General features: G+C 48.7%; 1 protein-coding gene and 1 long non-coding RNA gene across 4 annotated transcripts in view; one reads left to right on the top strand and one right to left on the bottom strand.

Annotated features, from left to right (window-relative positions):
• Positions 1–20676, bottom strand: part of Gsg1l (GSG1 like) — a 200552-nt gene that overhangs the window by 24976 nt on the left and 154900 nt on the right. The window contains exons 4-5 of one of the 2 annotated variants that reach the window (XM_052199696.1): positions 15517–15628; positions 2188–2355 (exon numbers count right to left, since the gene is read on the bottom strand). In XM_052199696.1, the coding sequence (XP_052055656.1) occupies positions 2188–2355; positions 15517–15628 (280 nt within the window). The remainder of the gene's footprint in view (positions 1–2187; positions 2356–15516; positions 15629–20676) is intronic. The other variant, XM_052199699.1, reaches the window with a different exon arrangement.
• On the top strand, positions 9954–10818 carry LOC127696750 (uncharacterized). Of its 2 annotated transcripts, none has more exons than XR_007980305.1 (3): positions 9954–10197; positions 10256–10545; positions 10747–10818. It is a non-coding gene; the product is annotated as an uncharacterized LOC127696750 (long non-coding RNA). The 2 variants fall into 2 exon arrangements; XR_007980304.1 differs by lacking the exon at positions 10747–10818 and adding an exon at positions 10603–10710.

Genomic DNA, 20676 nt, shown 5'->3' with positions numbered 1-20676 from the left:
AGTTTCTCCTGTGAATAGGAAGCCCAGGCCTTCCTCCACCACTGCTGACAGCATCCTTGACGTTCTAGAAAGCACCACGCCTTTGAGAAGGCTGACTCCTGAGTCAGAGCCCTTATTCTGAGAGCCCCCGCCAACCTGCAGTATAGTCCCCCGACACCCCCACATACATTTTTTTCTGTGAACACTGGACAGATATGCCCATAGTTTCAGGACACCTATGTGGACACGGGTAGATCCCTGGGTTTGATGCTGAGTCTCCTTCCCATCCAGCAGCCTGATTCTTGGGGACACGGAGAGATTCATATAGGCCAAACTGCGCAGACTTGAGCCCATCTCCTCCTTACTGTGCAGGTTTAAACAAGGATCTTCTCATCTTCCTCATCTATCAAAGGAAGCTAGCGGTGCCCAGTGGGAGATCTCAAGCATGCTATTAGATGCCCAGACACAGGACCTGGCACAGTCATAGCTGTATGGCTGTCTAGGATTCCACTCAGTGGAGGTGAAGCTCAGTGGGAAAATAGTATCAGCACACATGAGACCTTGGGTTCCACACCCGGCACTGAGGGGAAACAGAAGCACCCAGGGAAAACATAGGGAGTCGAGACCCCAGGCCCACATTGGTTATTCTTAGACTCCTACATACTGCTCAGGCAGGATGGTCTCTGTATGGGCAGGATGTGAAGCACCTCTGCCTCTGCTGTCATCAGCTTCCGCCGGCCTAGGAGGTAGACAGAGCTCTGAAGGAAGCACTGGCTCTGACGGGCGGAGCTGCTTCCTGAGCATGCAGTAATGAGAGCAGCACCTCCCATGGCCCAGAAGAGATTCCAGCAAAGCTGGGCAGGGTGGCATTAGATTGTAGCCAGCCTACAGGGGTGACTATGGATGGAGCTAGGAAACAAGAGGAAAGAACAAAGTGGACTCAGAACCACTGAACTGAGGGTGAACAGGGGTGTCCCAAATCCCAGGATTCCCCAAGCTGATGCTCTGAGGGCTTTTAGAAGAACAGTTGAGGGGAGTCTTGCAGACAGGGGCTTCCAGCTTTTAAAATCCTGGCATTCATCTACCCATCTGCCTGCCATGTATTCCTCCCTCCATGAGTCAATCCATATAACTCATCTGTCCATTTGCCTTTCTACTTACTCACCTACCTAACTATCCACCCACCCACCCAATCATCTACTAATCCAATCACTGTTATCCATATTCATCCAATGACTTACCTATCCATCTTCCCATTCATCTGTGTATCTCTGCAACCCTTACCTATCTATCCATTCATCTACTCATCTACCATCTCCCTTATCTACCTACCCATTGACATATCTCATATACTCATCCATCTATCCATTTATCTGCTTTCCAGCTACCCACTCATTCACCTACTTATCCATATGTAACCTTTCAACTGCCCATCTATACATCTAAGCATTCACCATCCACCCACATTCATCTATCCATCCATTTGTCCATCTTCCCATCTGTCTGTCCATCTGTGCATCCATCCATTTGTCCATCCATCCATCTGTCCGTCCATCTTGCATCCATCCATCCATCCATTTGTCCATCCACCCATCTGTCCATCTATCCATCTATTTGTCCATCCACCCATCCACCCATCTGTCCATCTGTCTGTGCATCCATCCATCCATCCATCCATCCATCCATCCATCCATCCATCCATTGGTCCATCAAAGTATCCACTTATATATCTAGCTACCCATGCACTATTTGTTGCTACCTACATTGCTCCCAGATACCTTCTGAAGACACAGGTGATTAGTTGTTATTCCTGACCTTGAAAAGTCACCAACCTGGCCATCACCAACCCTACTGCCAGATCCCTTTTCACAGCACCATTACAGGGCTCAAGAAGGAAGCCATGGTTCAGCCTCCTTCTAATTGCAGTTGAAGTAGCCTGGGGCTGAATGGCTACCACTCACATGTTGTTCGCTTTTGAATTTTCCATAATCTGGTCATATAAGTCCTGAGCAATCTTATGCCTACAAAACATTTGATGTCCCAGCAATCCCAAAGTCCATTCTCTATCTTATCCAGTTTGTCCCACCTCCACGATCACCTTAATCAGACCATTTGTTCCAGTCTTGAATGAGGCTTTTGGGTTACTGAGATAAGGCCTTGGGCTTCAAACGTCTAGTACTGGCCAGAGGGGAGCACATGAGCACTGACCTCTCCCGGAAGTATTTGATGGCCTCAGGGTCTATGAAGGTCGGCTCCTCCCGGTATCCCTGCTCAAAGACCTTGCGCTTGTGCCGGAACTCAATGACTGTCTTGGTATAGGAGTTGAGCGTAGTGACGGATGCCGCCATGCAGCAGGTAAATGAACCCCAGGCCAAGCTGTCAAGAGACAGAAAGAGAGAGAGAGAGAGAGAGAGAGAGAGAGAGAGAGAGAGAGAGGCCACAGTGAGGGTGAGCACGGACAAAGAGCTTCATCCACGCACTATTTGTCTACTTAGCATAGCTACAAACCCTAAGACTTGGTTCCCACTCCACTTTGATCTGGAAGAATGACAGGGGTCTTCACATTGTGACAAAGACACATTATTTAGCTATTACTGTAAGAGCAAGGTGAGAGAGAAACAGGAACAGTTATCCAGTTATGCAGTGATGACAACGCTGGTCCTGGAAGATGAAGTCCTGGCTAGGGGACATCCTGGGAGGAGGGAACAGTACACACAAAGCTATTGAGGCATGAGGTAGCAGAGTCCAGGAGCACACGGTGGGACGCCAGAGTGGGGATGCCTAAAGATACTGAAGTTGACTCTGAAGAAGGAGGCAGGCATGTTTAGCATAAGGGCTACAGTTACCTTTGCTCTCATATACCTTTGACCTCTGTGCTATGTGCTCCTCACATCCAGTCTTGTGAATGGAATTAAGGCAGATGGTTCTTGAATACACTCGACTAAGGCCAGCATGTGGAGGCACTCAGGAAAGACACACTGTCATTACTGTCACTACCCGGAAAGGTGTTCTTGCTCCTGCTTCTTTGTGATTCAGGATATAGGCGCTCCCTATGGGAGATGAAGTTCTGATGTCCCTCTTGCCTGTCTACCATCTCTCCCTCGCTCCTGAACCTTCTGTAGCTGGACTGCTTGGCTGCCCTACCTGATGAGTGCATTGAACTCACCCCCAAGCCAGACTCAGTTCTAGAAATGGCCTCCTGCCTCATTCTTCTGATATGGATTGTATACTCACACTTAGTGCCAGGAGTGGGGATCCTACCTGGCTCCAATCCCCCTGGCCTGATTTCCTCCAGGCAGATTACTCCCTTCTGATCTCAGTTTGTGGACTCATGTCTGCTCTGCCAGCACCACAGGCTGCCACCTGCCAACAGCCCACCTGCAGGCCTCTGAATACCATCATCCCTAATCCCTGTTGCAGGGCAGCCCTGCCTCCCTCTTGACAACAGCCTGAGCAAACTCCAGAAGGCAAGTTAAGGAAAAGTCTATGGATTGAGCCTTTCTCAAATGGATCTTCAATAATCACCTATTTCCATCCAACCCTAACCCACTAATAGGTTCCTCACATCTATTGGAGCTAATTTATATTTTCTAGAAGCCTGGAGTGTCTGTAATAGACATTTTTAAGATTTCAGCCTCTCCAGGGATGTCCAGGACCATTAACACACACACACACACACACACACACACACACACACACACAGGGGGTGGAGCTGGGAAATGACTATACCAGGGCTATGGCCAAAGCTGATCCAATCAAGTTCTCTCTCCTGAGCAATGGAGCTGAGATACCAGCTAAGTTGGGAATGTCTCCTGATGGAAACTCACAGCCTGAGTTGGGAGAATGAAGTGAGCTTGTTTGGAGAATTCTGGAATGTTAGTTTAACCTGCCCAACATCCATTTCTGCTTCTGGTAACGGTGCTTCCATCCTCTCAGGGCCATAGCTTGCATGGATCTGGCCTGTCTTCAGCCTCTAAGGATGAACACTTGACTAGGCCTAGGCAATCCAAGGGTTGCTCCCTGTTGCTTTAGCCTTTAAGGATGGGCCCATGGCCTAGGTGTGGACATGGAGACACCATCTCAAAGGCTGTAGAGAAGATGAGCCCATGTCTCTCCTGGGTTGCTGAGCTGGTGAGCTGTCTATCTGTAACTGCTGGGGACAGTCTTGCCACCACCCAACCTGAAACTTAAGCTGGCCTAGGAGACAGCAAAGACAGTAAGGAGCTGCTGCCATTGTCCTTGGACCTGTCCCTCATGGGAACCCAGGTCCTTTTCTTTGGATTTTTTTCCTCATCAGCCATTTCATACTGGTTTTCTGCCACAGGCAACAATGATCCTTCTTTCCTTATCTATGTAAATTCCATCTCTCACATAAGTTAGATTTAGGGTACATTTTTTAGTCCTTACAGTCAGAAAAATTAACTTTAACCAAGCCACTCCCACTCTGGATGGTCCCAACCAGAGGATGAAGCAGAAAGACTGCAGGCAGAGATCCAGTCAAAGCAGAGGGCTGAAAATGATGGAGCCCAAGCTATAGGGATGGAGCGAGGCTGAAGGATGGAGCCCAGGCCACAGGGATTGTCCTGGCTAGTTTCTGTTGACTAGGCAACAGAGTTATCTAAGAAGAAGGCATCACACTTGAGAAAATGTCTCTATAAGATTGTCACCACAAGCCTGTGGGTACATTTTCTTAATCATTGATTGATGTGGCAGGACTACCCCTGGGGAGGTTGTGGATGGTATAAGAAAGCTGACCGAGCAAGCTATGAGGAGTGAGCCAGTAAGCAGCACTCCATCATGGCTTCTTCAGTTCCTGCCTCCAGTTCCAGCCCTGCTAGAGTTCCGAAAGTGTAAGATGAAATCAGCTCTTCCCTCACAATTTTCTCTTGGTTATAGTGTTTCATCACAGTAACTGGACCTTAAGTAAGACAGGGAAGAGTCAAAGCTACAGGGATAGAGCCAAGGCTGTAGGGATGGAGTCAAGCCCATAGGGATGAAACCTAGGCTGTAGGCACGAAGTCATGGCTATAGGGATGGAGCCTAGGGTATAGAGAGGGAACAGAGGCTCCAGGGACAGAGCAGAGGCAGACAGAAATTGCTGGGCAGACACGAAGGCAGCTGACCTGTAAGCCTTGTCCACACGCCATCTGCTGTTCATGTAGGACAATCATTCAAAGGGAGTGTGCCCTGAGCTTGCCAGTGTGGTGCATTCCAGCCGCCACCCAGTCCGCTTTGTTCTCAAAACACCAAAGCCCCTGTGCCACCCTAGTCCTCCCTTCTGTCCAGGCTTTCCCCAGGCCTCCAGCCGTGTCATCTCCAGTGTCACCTCAGCCCCCACTCACCGTCTCTATGAAGCCTCAGTCCTCACCACACCCTACAATTTTCTTGGAACCTTTTCCCCTCTTTAATCATTCTTTGATTTTAAATTAATTAAAAAATTTGAGATACTTATAGATTCAAATGAAGCTATAATACACAAAGATGGGAGGAGTCGTGCCATCTTTAGCCAGTTTCCAATAATTACAACACATTACAAAATGAGTGCAATTATGGTGCAGTGTCAAGACCAAGGTCCTCACTAGCCATAATCAAACTACAGCACACAGTGGATCCCTTCTCTTGCCATTTTATAGCCATATCCACTTTTTTTTTCCTGACTTCCTCTGGTCCTTGGCAACCACTAATCTGTTCTTCCTTTCTAGAATCTTGAGCATTTGATATAAGTGGAATCACACGGCATACATGTCTGGGCTGGTTGTTTTCAGTTAGCAGTTCTCTAGAGAGTGACCCAAATTGTATCCATCAATAGTTTTCTTCTTGGGTGTTGAGCTGTGTGTGTCTCCACAGCCTACCAGGAATTGATTGGGTCAGTGTTTGTTATTTTAGCTGGTCTAAGAGACACATAATCCTAGATCATTGTGGCTTTAAATGTGTTTCCTAATGGCTAAAGCTTTTCATCTACTTGTTTGCACAATCTGTATACCTTCTCCATAGTTTGCTTATTAATTGGGGGGTTTTGTTGTTCTCGCTGTCCTCTTAGTTTTCAGAGTTCAGTTCCTTATATTACTAGGTGGATTAGTTGCTTTCATGTGGCTGTGATTAAACACCATGACCAAAGGCAACTTAAGGAAGAGCTTATTTGGGCTTAGGTTCTAGAGGGTTGAATCTATCATGGCAGAGTGTAGGCACAACAGCCAGCAGCAGCCTAGAGGCCGAGCAGGAAGCTGAGAGCTCACACCCTCAACCATAAGCACAAAGCAGAGAGGAGCTGGAAGTGGGATGGAGAGAAATAACCTCAAAGCCTGCCCTCAGTGATGTAGCTTCTAGCAAAGCTGCACCACTTAAGCCCCCCACCCCCAACAGCACCACCATCTGGGGACCAAGTGTTCAAATTACCGGGCCTATAAGGGGGCATCTCTCTTTCAAAACACCACTTCAGAGGTTAGCCCTTTGTCAGATGCGTGGATTAAAGACCCTTATAGTAGTAGCATGTCTTGCCAGCCTCTTAATAGGCTGACTGATTGATTGATTTTTTTCCTTTTATGCTTTTGAAGTGAAGTCTCAGAAAACGTGTGTTAAGCCTTCATTCCCAAAGGTTTTCCTCCTATATTTTTCTAAAACTTTTATAATGTTCCATCGTATGCTTAGGCCTGTGACCTGGTTTAATGCAGAATTTAAACGAATGTTGGTTTTCTGTTGTGAGTGTCCATAGCTCCAGCACCATTCGCCCTCATCCCACTCACTGGCTCTTTTGTCAAAAATAGGAGCATTTGTCAAAAAGTGGGCATTTGTCTGAGTCTGCTCTTGGATCCCTATGTTCTGTCACATCGATGGATGTGTCTACCTCCCTGCACACCCTGACACACACACACACACACACACACACCAGTCTGGGTTACTCTAACTGTAATAGGTCTAGAAATTGGACAGACTGAGTCACTCTACTCTCTCCTTCTTTAAAATTGTTTTTAGCCATTCTACTTCTTTTGAATGTCCATCTGCATTTTAAAATAGCCTGGGTATTTGTATAAGTCTTGTTGAAATTTTGTTAAGAATCATATTAAACCTGTATTCCACTTTGAGAATTGCTATGGACTTCATGTTGAGTGTTTTGATCCATGAACATGGTCTACTATTAAGACCAGTAATTTCTTTCATTGGAGTTTTTTTCAGTTATTAGCGTAGGAGTTCTAGCTTTATTAGTCTAAAGCCTATGCATTTACTTTTTCTAGTAGAAATATAATTATATTTTAATTTTTTGTCCCAATTTTCATTGTAAGCTTATAGGAATAAAACTGATACTAAAACCAGAGAGAGAGAGAGAGAGAGAGAGAGAGATCAGAGAAAGAGACATATCTGCTTTCTTCTTATGGTTGTGCTGAACTCACTGGTCCAGTCTGTAAAACTTTTGGTACGATCCTTGGGTATTTCTGCACAGACAATTGTCATTTATACATGGGTGTGTTTTGTTTCTTCATTTCTGCGCTGAATGGGTTTTATTGACTTTTATACCTAATTGTGCTAGCCAGGACTTCCAGTGGTATTCTCAATATCACAGAGACGTCCTTCAACATTATTTCAATGCTGTCTACAGACATTTACCAGTTTTTGTTATCAAGCTGAAATTCCCATCCATCTTTATTTTCTGGGAGAATTATTTAGAACATGAACTAGCCTGGGTGCTTGTTGATGTAATCAGCAGCCTCCTTTTGGCTGCTGATGTGGTTGAGGGCACTGAGTGCGTCTCAAGTCTTCACCACTGGGTAACTTTCCTCACCACGGTATACACTTCCCACATATGCTGGACTCCTGTCTGCCATTCTTTGGTGAAGGATTTTTGAAACTATATTCAAGATAACTATTAGTCTAACTTCTCTCTCTCTCTTTCTGCACTCTCTTTGTCTGATTTTAGTATCAGAATAACACTAACCTCATAAAATAAATTGCTAAATGTTCTTTCATATTCTATTATCTGACAGATAATAGGTATTAATTCTTATTTAAATATTTGGCAAGATGTCCCAGTAAGATCATGTAGGCTTGGAGATTGCTTTTTGAACATTTAAAAACTATTATTTCAGTGTTCTTAGTAGTCACTGGAATATCCAAACGACGTATTTCCTGCTGAGTGAGAAGTGCCCATCTGTGCTTTCAGAACTTCTCAGCTCCGTTCCATTCAATCGTCAAGTGCATGTGCCCCGAGCCATTTGTAATATGTCCTTGCTATGCTTTTGATGTCCTCGGGGTCTGTCATGGCCGTACCTCATTTTAGTTTTGAAAAAGCTAGGGTCTGTCAATTTTGTCTGTCATGTTTTTTAAAAAGCAGATTTTTTGCTTCATTGATTTTTCTCTGGTTCTTTTTCTGTCACCGTTGCTCATTTTCAATTTTGCTGATTTCTGCTCTTATCTTTCTTTTGTTTATGTTTGGAGTTATTTTTAAATCTTTTTTCTACAATCTTGGAGTGCAAACTTTCATTACTGGTTTAAAATATTTCTCTCCTTTTAAAAAGATGCATTCATTTGTTCATTCCTGCGTGTGCCTGTGTTAGTGTGTATGACTGCATGCACACATGTGTGCCATGGCTCATGTATGTGGTGTGTACACAGAGGACAGGAGGGCACCAAGCATTCTCCTCTCTCAGTCTTTGCCTGGTCCTTTGAGACAGGGTCTCCCCCTAAACATGTGGCTCGTATCTCCATGGCTGGATTGGAAGCCCAGTGATCTTCCTATCTCTGCCCCACATATTCCTAGCACTGAGCCGCCCCTCCAGTCCCAGTCATTCTCTCTTTGATAAGGAATTATGCAGTGTTGTTCTTTTCCCTCTTGGTGCTACTTTAGCTCTACAGATTTTTGAGTTGTATTTTAACATTTTTACATTTAATATAGTTTAAAGTTTTCCTTGAGGCCCCTTCTGTGGCTCAGGCACTGTTAAGAAGTTTGCTCTTTAATTTGCAACTGTTTCCTAATTTTCCTCCATCTTTGTTTGATTTCACTGTGGCCGGAAGACTCGCTTTATATGGCTTCCTGTTCTTTCTGTTATTTTTTAACACATGAGTCTGCCTCCCCAAATTCCGGGGTTACAGGGATGAGCCGTGGCGTCTGGCTCCTTTTGGACATTTCTACAGAGATCCCGGGTCTTGTTTAATCCTTCTGCCTCATCTGGCTTCCTTTGACTACATTGTGGCAAGAAAAACAAGCGCCCCACCTGATAACTAGAAAGCAAGCACAAGAATCAAGTGTCCCACCAGGCACTACTCAAGGTGGTAAGGATTCCTGACCTTTGCTGGCCTTCTGGCTTCCCAGTACACCTCTCCTGACACATCCTGGCAGAGATGAGCAGGGGGGTGGCATCGTGTTCCTCATTGCCTTCTGTGACTCTATGGGGAAGGGGGTTTCATCCTCATTGGGTAAGCCGGCAAAATCCCTGGCTCCCCAGTGGTGACTCCGAGGTGGTGCATGGGGTGTTTGTTTTATCTGGAAGAGTCCCAACTTCATGTATCCCATATGGTCTTCACTGTACTGAGTGGGAGGGGTTGCTACTGACCTAGGTGTGGGCTCCCCATTCTGGTACCACACAGCGAGTGGGGAAGCTGGGGGCCTCAGTGAGGCCTGCTAAGGTAACATCTCAACTCCATCTGTGCTGCTGAGGGTGGGGAACCACAGAGATTTCCTGGAACAGGGAAATTTTGCCTTAAAGCTTTAACCTCTATTAATAGCTAGTGAGGTAGTATCAATGTCAACCTGACGAATCCTGGAATCACCTAGAAAACAAGTATCTAGGCACATCTGTGAGGCACTGTTCAGTTTCTGGGTATGCCTATGAGGAACTATGCTGATTAAGTCATTAAGTCATCTTGAGGTAGGAAGATCCAGACTAAAAGTGGTGGCACCATCCCCTAGGTCTGTGTCCTGTGGCACCATCCCTTAGGTCTGTGTCCTGTGGCACCATCCCCTAGGTCTGTGTCCTGGTGGCACCATCCCCTAGGTCTGTGTCCTGGTGGCACCATCCCCTAGGTCTGTGTCCTGGTGGCACCATCCCCTAGGTCTGTGTCCTGGTGGCACCATCCCCTAGGTCTGTGTCCTGGTGGCACCATCCCCTAGGTCTGTGTCCTGGTGGCACCATCCCCTAGGTCTGTGTCCTGGTGGCACCATCCCCTAGGTCTGTGTCCTGGTGGCACCATCCCCTAGGTCTGTGTCCTGGTGGCACCATCCCCTAGGTCTGTGTCCTGGTGGCACCACCCCCTAGGTCTGTGTCCTGGTGGCACCACCCCCTAGGTCTGTGTCCTGGTGGCACCATCCCCTAGGTCTGTGTCCTGGTGGCACCATCCCCTAGGTCTGTGTCCTGGTGGCACCATCCCCTAGGTCTGTGTCCTGGTGGCACCATCCCCTAGGTCTGTGTCCTGGTGGCACCATCCCCTAGGTCTGTGTCCTGGTGGCACCATCCCCTAGGTCTGTGTCCTGGTGGCACCATCCCCTAGGTCTGTGTCCTGGTGGCACCATCCCCTAGGTCTGTGTCCTGGTGGCACCATCCCCTAGGTCTGTGTCCTGGTGGCACCATCCCCTAGGTCTGTGTCCTGGTGGCACCATTCCCTAGGTCTGTGTCCTGTGGCACCATCCCCTAGGTCTGTGTCCTGGTGGCACCATCCCCTAGGTCTGTGTCCTGGTGGCACCATCCCCTAGGTCTGTGTCCTGGTGGCACCATCCCCTAGGTCTGTGTCCTGGTGGCACCATCCCCTAGGTCTGTGTCCTGTGGCACCATCCCCTAGGTCTGTGTCCTGGTGGCACCATCCCCTAGGTCTGTGTCCTGGTGGCACCATCCCCTAGGTCTGTGTCCTGGTGGTACCATCCCCTAGGTCTGTGTCCTGGTGGCACCATCCCCTAGGTCTGTGTCCTGGCGGCACCATCCCCTAGGTCTGTGTCCTGGTGGCACCATCCCCTAGGTCTGTGTCCTGGTGGTACCATCCCCTAGGACTGTGTCCTGTGGCACCATTCCCTAGGCTTGCATCCTGAACAGCATGGAAGAGAGAGTGAGCTGAGCGAGAGTTCATTGCTCTCCTCTTCCTGACTGTACATGTGATGTGACCAACTACTTCAGCTCCTGCTGCCTTGACCTCCCAGGATGGATCGGGCATCAGAGCTGTGAGCCGAAATAAACCCTTTCTCCCTTGAGTTCCATTTGCTTATCATGGTGACGAAAGTCACCAGGACTGTGACCCTTCCTGATCCTTGGCTGTCATTCTGTCTGTGCCTTCGGACATGTCTGGGTCGTCCATGCCATCAGATCCAACTCTAGAATGGGAACATCCAGAATCCTGGCTTCTCTCCAACTTCCAGAATCATCCAACTGTTTATAATGGCCCACCCAAGAACTTAGCCACGTAGAGCAGGAGCAGTGGGAGATATGTCCACCCTAACTTCCTAGACCTGGCAAGTCGTTCCTTGTTTGTGGTTACTCCTCCCCTCACAGACCCAAACGCTTCACCTGGTTCACTGCAAAGCACTTAGAACAGGGCGTGGCATACAGCAGGTACTTAGTAAACAACTGTGGAATGAATAAGCAAATGAGTTAACACAGAGGAAACAAGAACAGATTAAAAGCAGATAATAAACACATTGTCTCCCTGGAGTGCTGGGGCGGGGCTCAGGCCACACCCCATTAACTCTAATCTTCCCGACTTTCTCCCCCAGATCCCTAGTTGCCTGCACAGGGCACAGCTTGGTGCCTCTGAGACTGGAAACTTCTGGTGTCTGCTGTTCACACTGATGAGCTGCTGCAGGGAAGTATGGGGGTGGCTGGCCTGGTTTCATAGCTAAGAGCACAGTGGACACTTGGGGACAAGAGAGAAGGTGGTATGACAGGAGAGTGTGGCTATCCATTTCCTTTATCCCCCCAGGAGTCGCAGAGGTAATGCAAAGGCATGCTGGAGAGCAGATTTGGAGGCACTGGTCTGCCATCGAGGCCGCACAGAGGGTAGACAAAACTACGCCTTGGGGAAGGCCTCTCACAGACACCTGTAGACTGAGGACACGGGATCACTATTAGGGACAGGGTACAAAGGCCACCCTCTGAGCCCAAGAGCATTAGTAGCAAAATAGGGGTCTCCAAGGTATGGCCATCAGGACACCTGTGGGCCACAGCCCCTCCTGGTCTTCTTTTCTGTAAGACCAGAGTTTCTGCTGACTACACAGCCTCTGGGCAGAACATCAGCCAACCCAGCAAAATCTCCACAGTGGTCTTGGGACCCTCAGAAAAATCTGAAGCAGAGGAGCCTGCTTGGAACCAGACTGCAGAATGGATGTTTAATAGTCCTCAATGAGAGTGTAGCCATAGGTCCCAGCTCCCATAGGGTCAGGGAGATGGGAAAGGAAGGGTAACAGTAACGCTCCCTTAGTCCATAGGACAAGGGACTCAGTGTAGAGGGTCACTCACAGGCCAGGAAACAAACTTTGTAGGGACCCAACTCACTCTTTTCCTGTGTGGCCTAGACTGAAGTATTTAGCCTCTTTGGGCCTTTTAGGGGTGTGTGTGAGTGAGTGTGTGTGTGTGTGTGTGTGTGTGTGTGTGCGCGTGCGCGCAGGGTCTCGCATGTAGCCCAGGCTGGCTTCAAATTTCTAATCCTCCTGCCACCACCTCCCAAATGTGTCCACCAGGGCTGGCTACTCTGCTTCACAGTCTATGAGACACTGTTCAGGGTGGGAGTCGATGTGTGTGCTAAGTCAGGAAGGCTCTCCTCCCCCTGCATTTTATCAAGAGCAAAACAGAAAAAAAAAAAAAGTTCATTCAGGACTGCATCTGTGCTCTATTGACCCTCCCAGCAGGGCCAAACAGGTGAAGAGGCAGAGCCTGGGGAAAGCTGGAGGGCAGAGGCCAGCCACTGTCCTGCCTGAGCTGCGTGGACAGCCAACACAGCTAGCTAGGCACAGACCAGGCAAGTATTCCAACAAGCCACAGGCTGGAAGCCAGAAGCCTGTACTGCCACGCCACAGTCCACGCTCTGCAGAGATGAGAAAACTACCAGTGTAGGTTCAGACCCAGCAAACCTGCCACAGGCTGGTGCTTCCGGCAGCAGGCAGCCTCTGAGGCTAACTGGGGGACTGCTTGGGGACACACATACCACGCTCTCCAACTTTCTGACCCAGAAGTGAAGCTTTTGGCAGACTCAACTTTTCCTCTGCCCAGCCCAGGTCTGCTCGCCCCAGCTGGTTGTCTACCATCTTCTTGCCTGGCATGTTCTGGGTGGGCTAGGGGAAGCTGTGGCTGCTGAAGAGACAGCATCCTGGAGTGTGCCTCCAAATATGGGCAGGTGGATATCTGGGTCATGTGGCACTGAGTGCTGTGGCTGAGGTATTCTTCACAACCCCTGCTGTTCCCAGAACATCTGCCTTGTTAGGTTACACTGGCCTCATGCACACAGGAAACCCGTCAAGCCTGAGTGACCACCTCAGCCTGGGTGACCCCAAAGCACAGCCTCACTTCTTTACTCCCGTCTATGAGAGCCAAGAGCCACAACTCCCGCACCTGCCCTTCACCCACGGAGTGCAGCAGTAGATGCTACCCACCAACAGAGAGCAAAGGGACTGCCACCCCAGAGCCCCACGAGCTGGAAATGGCCATCTCTCTTTTATAGCTGACAATGCTGAGACACGTGGCGGGTAAGGGACTTGGCCAGCATCCACAGGTGGCAGGGGTTAGGGTCTGCTTTGAACCTGACCTATGTCTCACTGTCTGCCACCCTCGGCACTGCCACAGATGCCTGTTGGGTGGCTCAAATGCATTGAGACTGGGATGCGCCACACGCCTAATCATGGGGATCTTCAGCTGTGGCACGGGGTCCTCCAGAGAATGTCCTGAAGCCTTGGATGCTCCGTGTTCCAGGGTCCTCGGCCTCTTGCTTCCTGAAGCTGGAGGCTCTGGACCATGTGACTCGGGTGGAGGCTGGGACTTCCTCCTGGAGTGAGCCAGAGTGCCTTAGACCACAACTGTGACAACTGACTTCACATATATTAAGCAAAAGAGATGGCCTCCTTAGGCCTTGGCTTCCTTTGGTTACCTGTTCCTCGGGCCTCTGTGACACGACAAATGTGTCAGCCCTAATCTGACCTGTAGTGGGTGGCTTTAACAAGTCCTGAGGAAGCTGGTACTATGCGTGAGACAGTGTGGGCAAAGGAGCCAGGCCCAAGGGAAACACAGAGACATGGTCAAAACCAGCAGACTCAGCTTGGGAGCCCAGTGCTATGGTGGGATCCAGGGGCTGCTAAGTGACCTGGGGTACAGAGAAATCCTAGTGCTGCATTAAAGCTGTGTGATCCAGGGCGAGTGTTCTACCCTTTCTGAGTCTTGGTTCCCACTAGGCAAAGGGAAGTTGCTGTTCAGGTCAAATCCTTGATGGCAGCAGTCTAAGAAGTCTGTGGAGTGCTCTAGCATGGAGCACCATATAGCTGAGTACCAGACCATTGGGACTCAGGTCCCTTCTGCTACTAGGGCTGCATTCCCCAATCAGGTTTCTTGTGTTCCCTGAGTATTGACCCGGAGCCCTGTTGGAACCCATGGGACCTGAGCCACCACAGCTGCACCCCCAGCACCATGGAGAACAGTTGCCCAGAGGCACAGCGCCCTCCACTGTTACCTCCAGTGTCCTTGTGGCCCTCTCCTCTCCACTCCCTGTTGAAGGGACGCTCTGGACCACGTGACTCAGGTAGGGCCCCGGCAGGTCCTTCTCATTTCCCCAGTATTTAAATCATTGGCTCAAGGATAGTCACCTGACTCTTGCTAAGCCAATGAGAGTCTTTGCCAGTAAGGTCAACGAAGGAGCCACCCCACTTCCCACTTCCCATTCCCCATCTTCCCACCCTGCTCCTCGTTGGTTGTAAGGGACTGTTCGGGAAGCAGTGCTTGGCAACCATCTTTGCCACCACTTTGAGGGAAACTGCTTGACTCTGAAGCTGTGAGAGACCGAGGAAGAGGGAGAGAAAGACCAGGTTCTTGAGGAAACCACCAGATCTCCTGGATCCAGCTGTGCCTGAAGCAGACCCTGCGGTCCACCTGGTTACCACTGGACACCTAGGGACTCATCCCTGGCTCCAGAGATTGGCCTACTTGTGCTGGACCACAACTCTCAAGCCATTCCACGGCTGTCATGACCACTCAGGAGAAAGAAAAGGACCCACGTTCATCAGAGGGAAGTTCAGGACCTCAGCCCATGCTGGAGAGAGATAGGCCTCATCTGTGCTTGTGGAGGACACCCTGGCCTTGGGGGAACTTACAGAATCTCTTCACTTAGACTGATGGGGCAGGGTTTTTTGTTTTTGTTTTTTAAACAAGCCAGAGTCCCAGCTGGTAGTGTATGCCCACCCTCCACCCCTCACCCCTGTCCCATACACCACCTCATCCTGGCTTCTGAGCCAAATCAATGAGTAAGTAACTTGTTCTTGGCAGCATGGGTTTCTGCCATTCACAAGCCACAGGACACTGGCACATTCCTCTGTGTACCCAGCATGACTCAGACTCTGGTACCTGAAGGTCAAAGGCCACTTACCAGAAGGACCACCCATAGTCCCAGGAATGAGGTCTCCAGTCTTCAGGACCGAGGCTCACGGTGACCTGGAACACCTGTGTGTACATCATGTGTGCGACCATTCCCAGGAGACCTGTGGAACAGAGCAGGTGTCAAGATCCAGGGAAGGGCTTGTCCCCATCTCTAGGACACCCCCTGTCCCCCGCCACTTGCCAGCTGACCTGTTAGTATTAGGAAAGAGTGAAAGGGCTTAAAAGGGGGAGAGTATAGGGGGTTAGGTGAGTGTGGCTAGGCGGCGTGGGGAAGGTGTCCAGATGGGCCCTTGCCTGGGCACCTCTGCCCCTGAGGGACCACACACACACAGACATGATATAGAATAGAGTTTATTCAGAGTAGGGGATGGGAATTAGTGGTAGAGAGGGAGAGAGAGAGAGAGAGAGAGAGAGAGAGAGAGAGAGAGAGTAGAGTGGAGGCCGGCCATGACCATGTGGAGGGGGAAAGAGCCCCAGGGGCAGAGAGGTGAGAATGTGGGAGAGCGGAGAGCAAAGAGAGAGAGGAGGAGCAAGTAGCCCCTCTTATAGTGGGACAGATCTCTGGGGCGGGGCATACCTGGCTATTGCCAGGTAGGTGTGGGGTGGAGCTTAGACAAAACCCCAACAGAGAGCAGAGGCTGGAAGGCAGTGGGGTGGATCAGAGGATCCAGGCTAGCCCCTTAGAAGTTTAATCAAAGGAAACATGTATGGTGTTAGAAACCTGAAAGGGGCCAAAAAGGAAAACATTTGAGTCTGGGGGGGCCATGTTGTCTGTTTTTAAAAAATGGTTTAACTCATTCTTCTGGCTGTGGGAGCTATACTGACTAATGAGTTTCTCCAATAAGACTTTCTTAACAATGCAGACAAAGGGCTGGCTTTAGCCTGCAGTCATATGTGGCACAAAGCTCATGATTGAGGGTCATAAAATTAACCTCACAGATTTCTTTTTAATGCAAACAGTGCTTTTTGTTGCTGTTATTGTTGTTGTTGTTGTTGTTGTTGTTGTTTTTAAATGAGATAGTGTGTGGCTTGAATCTAAGCTGTCCTCTAAGGAACGTCCCCACCGGTTCAGGCCTTGGACACTTGTTCTCACTGCAGCTGCTGGTGCTTTTGTGGAAACTATGGATGTTGTAGGAAGTGCGGCCACATTGGAGGTGATAGCTCACAGGGAAGAGCCATTATCCCTGCCGCTCGGCCTGTCTGGCTCCCTGCTTCTTGGTCCACCATGATGTGAGCAGCCGCTACCATACACCTGCTCCCACATGAGCTGTGCGGTCTGCCTCTGCGACCAGGATGGAGTTCAACCATGAGTCAAAGAAAAATCCTTTCCTCTTAAACCTAAGGGTATCTGCTGGGTATTGTCATTTTGGTGACACAAAGGTAACCTGTGACACAGTCAAGTACAGCTGGAGTAAATGTTTTGCAGACTGTTTAGCTCTGAGCATGTGCAGGGTATGATAGGTAATTGTCCTAGGAAAGCTGTGAGCTGGGGGAATGGGGGATGGGCTGTCTTCCATCACACTTTCTCCGTGGAGTTTTGGGCTAAGCACTTGACCCCTCTGAACCTCCAATCCTTCCTCATTCCAAAGATGAAGATTGTGGAAAGCATGGAGAATCTGAAGAGACCCAAAAATAAGGCAGCCTCAGTATCTGATGCCCACTAGGCACAAATCATTCCAACCACCAGGATTATTACAAAGCAGCAATTTTCTTGGGGAGCCGGTTATAGACCGTGTCATCTGAGGCTTCCTGTGTGGTCAGCTTCAAGCTACAGACTCAGTCTTCAGGAGGGAGACAGTCCTGAAGAGGAAGGGGGTAGATGATGAGAGGGAGACAGGAGACCAACATGTCACAGCACTCAGGTAACATCCACGATACCTATCAAGGATGGAGTCGGGACCGGAACCTGCAGGCCAGAGCTGCTGCAGAAGCAATGGGTGGGTGCAGCCTCCCAGCTTGCTCCCCAGGGCTTGCTCAGCCGGCTTTCTCATCGCAGCCAGGACCACCTGCCCGGAGAGCGGGGTGCAGTGTGCTTGGGCCCACCCACATCAACCATCAATCAGGAAAATAACCTACACACCTGTCTATCAGCCAAATCAAATGTGGGCATTGTCTCAGTTGAGGTTCCCTTTTCCCAGATGACTCCAGATTGTGTCAAGTTGATAAAAACAAACTATGAAACAAAATTAAAAACTTAACCAGGACAGGCTCTGATTCAGACTCTCCTGAGTTTTGTTTCTGTTGTGTAGTTTGTTTTATTTTCTTCTGGTTTTTGTTTTTGTTTTTGCCTCAATATTACTATACAGATCAGAATAGCATGGATTTAATAGCTTTATCCTCCTGAGATATTTGCCGGTTCCTATCCCTCCTTGATCACTTAGTTCCCAAATAAAAGACACAAAGCCTTCATATTTATAATAAGCCTTAAATCACCAGAGCTGGGCAGATCTGACCCCTCATGCTAGTCGTCTACTCCCCTGCCAGGGACCCTGAGATATCACCTGCCGTGTTCCACCAGGGCCGCCCCTGCTCAGTCTGGCCAGCCCTCACGATCCACCTCCCCCATGGTGTCTTCCCCTCTCCTCTCCTCTCCTCTCCTCTCTCTCTCTCCTCCTCCTGATCTCTGCCTCAGACCCCAAGCTGGGCAACTGAAGCCCTGCCTATCTCTCCTCTCTTCAGCTACAGGCTGTCAGCATCTTTATTTAACCAATAAAGATTTAACCAGTTTTAAATTAAGAAGCAAATTTTCACAGCATCACTTGGTGGATGTGAGGATTTCCTCATCCCCGAAGATTTATTCAAGGACATCTAGATCTTTGCAGCCAGTATTTAGCATTGCAATACACAGCAACAGACCAAACCTCAACACACCACATACATACCACATATATACTCACAGACATACCACATACTCCACACCCTACCTCACACACTATACACCACCCACAGGTACACACACACACACACACACACATACAAATATCACACATACCACACACACCACACAACACCATACACACTGCATACTACATACATATACTCATACATAGCCATATACCATATACACACTCAATGAACATATTCAAACACCTCACATACTCATACCAAACAAACACTCACACACAGACCACAAATACACCACACCACACACTCACACACATTCACATTCATACACACTCACACATCACACACTTACTCTCTCTCTCTCACACACACACTCACACACAAACCATCAATATACCATATCACACACATTCACACACACACATTACACACTCACTCTCACACACACTCACACACAAACCATAAATACACATCACACACTCACACACATCACACAAACCATAAGTACACCACATCACGCATTCACACACATCACACAAACATTCACACATCACACACTCACTCTCTCTCATATATACACACTCACACACATCACACAAACACTCACACATCACACACTCACTCTTTCTCATACACACACAAACCATAAATACACCACATCACACATTCACACACATCACACAAACACTCACACACACACTCACACAAACAAAATATTCACCACATCATACACACTCACACATGTACACTCACATACCAATCATACATACACCACACCACACACACTCAGATACATACACTCACACACAAACCATATATACACCATTCCACATACACACACACACATCACACATCACACACATATGCTCACTCACATACACACATGCTCACTCACACACTCATACACAAATCATACATACACCATACCACACCACATAAACACTCACACACACACATCCTACACACACATCACACACACACACTCACACACGCACTCATTCACACACACAGACACACACACACACACACACACACACACTCATCTCCCTGTGGCTTGATAGAAGTTCTTTATGTACTCAGGCTACTAATCCCGCTACCTGTCTCCTCTGTCTTTCTTTTCCCAGCAGTAAATTTTGCTTTTCAGAGGAGCTTGATTGTCAAGCACAGAGTGCTCAAGTCCTTGCCACACCCTCAGTTCAGAGGTCACTTTCTCGGGGTGGGGCACGCTTTCCTAAGGAGGAGCCATGGTGCACACACTGCTAGTCACTAAAACTCTCGGTGGCGAGCCCCCAACTCCTGCGTGTGCCGCACAGCCCTGGGGCTGGCAGCTCTGAGGTGATGCATGGCGCCCTTCAGTGCCATCCGGAAGAGCTCCCATCTCTAAAGCTTTCCTGGTCAGCGGCTTCCTCCGGACGGCCCCTAAGCGGCCAGCAACCTCACATTTATTTCCTGCCTCCTCTCTGGCATTTCCACATGTGGTGGTGTTGGAGTCTGTACTGTCTTCCCTGCTGGCTTGTCACCAATAAATAAGCATCCTTCCATGTCTTCTCATGGCTGGAACGCTCATTTGTTTTCATTTCTGAAGAAATGTCTGAGATCTGGCTGGACCAGTTTGTTTATGCATTCATGTATAGAAGCACTGGGTGGCTGTCCTATCAGCCTGTTCTGGCCTTTGCTTCTTGTGTCTCCTTAACACGTTCTCCTGTATTTCTCCACCACACTTGTGGAAGTTTATTAGTCCATCTAGAGTTTAGCCTGCTGCATGGTGTGAGGGGAGGACCTGTTGTCGCCTCCTCAGTGATCAGCTCATCGCTTTGAGCCCCAATAGAATGGCTCCTTCTTTCTCCACTGGTTTTGGATGTTTCTTTTATGTGGGTTGAGAATAACACAAAATCAAAAAATTCAAAATGCTCTAAAGTCATAAACTTCTTCAGTGCTGACATGCGGCAAGCCTGCCCCTGACTTCATGTGACAAGCCATAGTCAAAACACAGGTGTGAGCATCATAAAACCCTCTGGGCTGTGTCTGAGGTGGAGATAAAGCAAAAAATGAACTTCCTGTTTAACCGAGGGTCCCTCCCAAGATACCTCATTTGCATACACAAATACCTCAGATCAAAAAATAACACTCTATTTCTGGTCCCAGAATTTCAGATGAGGGATGCTTACCCACATGATATTGCGAGTCTACTAACACACATACATGCTTCCTAGCTCGGCTCCTGCCTCACCTGTGCTCTGTGCCACCAGTCCCAACATCCACTACGCACGCTGTGTCAACACACGCTTCAATCATTACACTTTAC

Source organism: Apodemus sylvaticus, chromosome 1, assembly GCF_947179515.1.
Source record: "Apodemus sylvaticus chromosome 1, mApoSyl1.1, whole genome shotgun sequence".
NCBI lineage: Eukaryota > Metazoa > Chordata > Mammalia > Rodentia > Muridae > Apodemus > Apodemus sylvaticus.
This window is presented reverse-complemented; position numbering and strand designations above follow the sequence as displayed.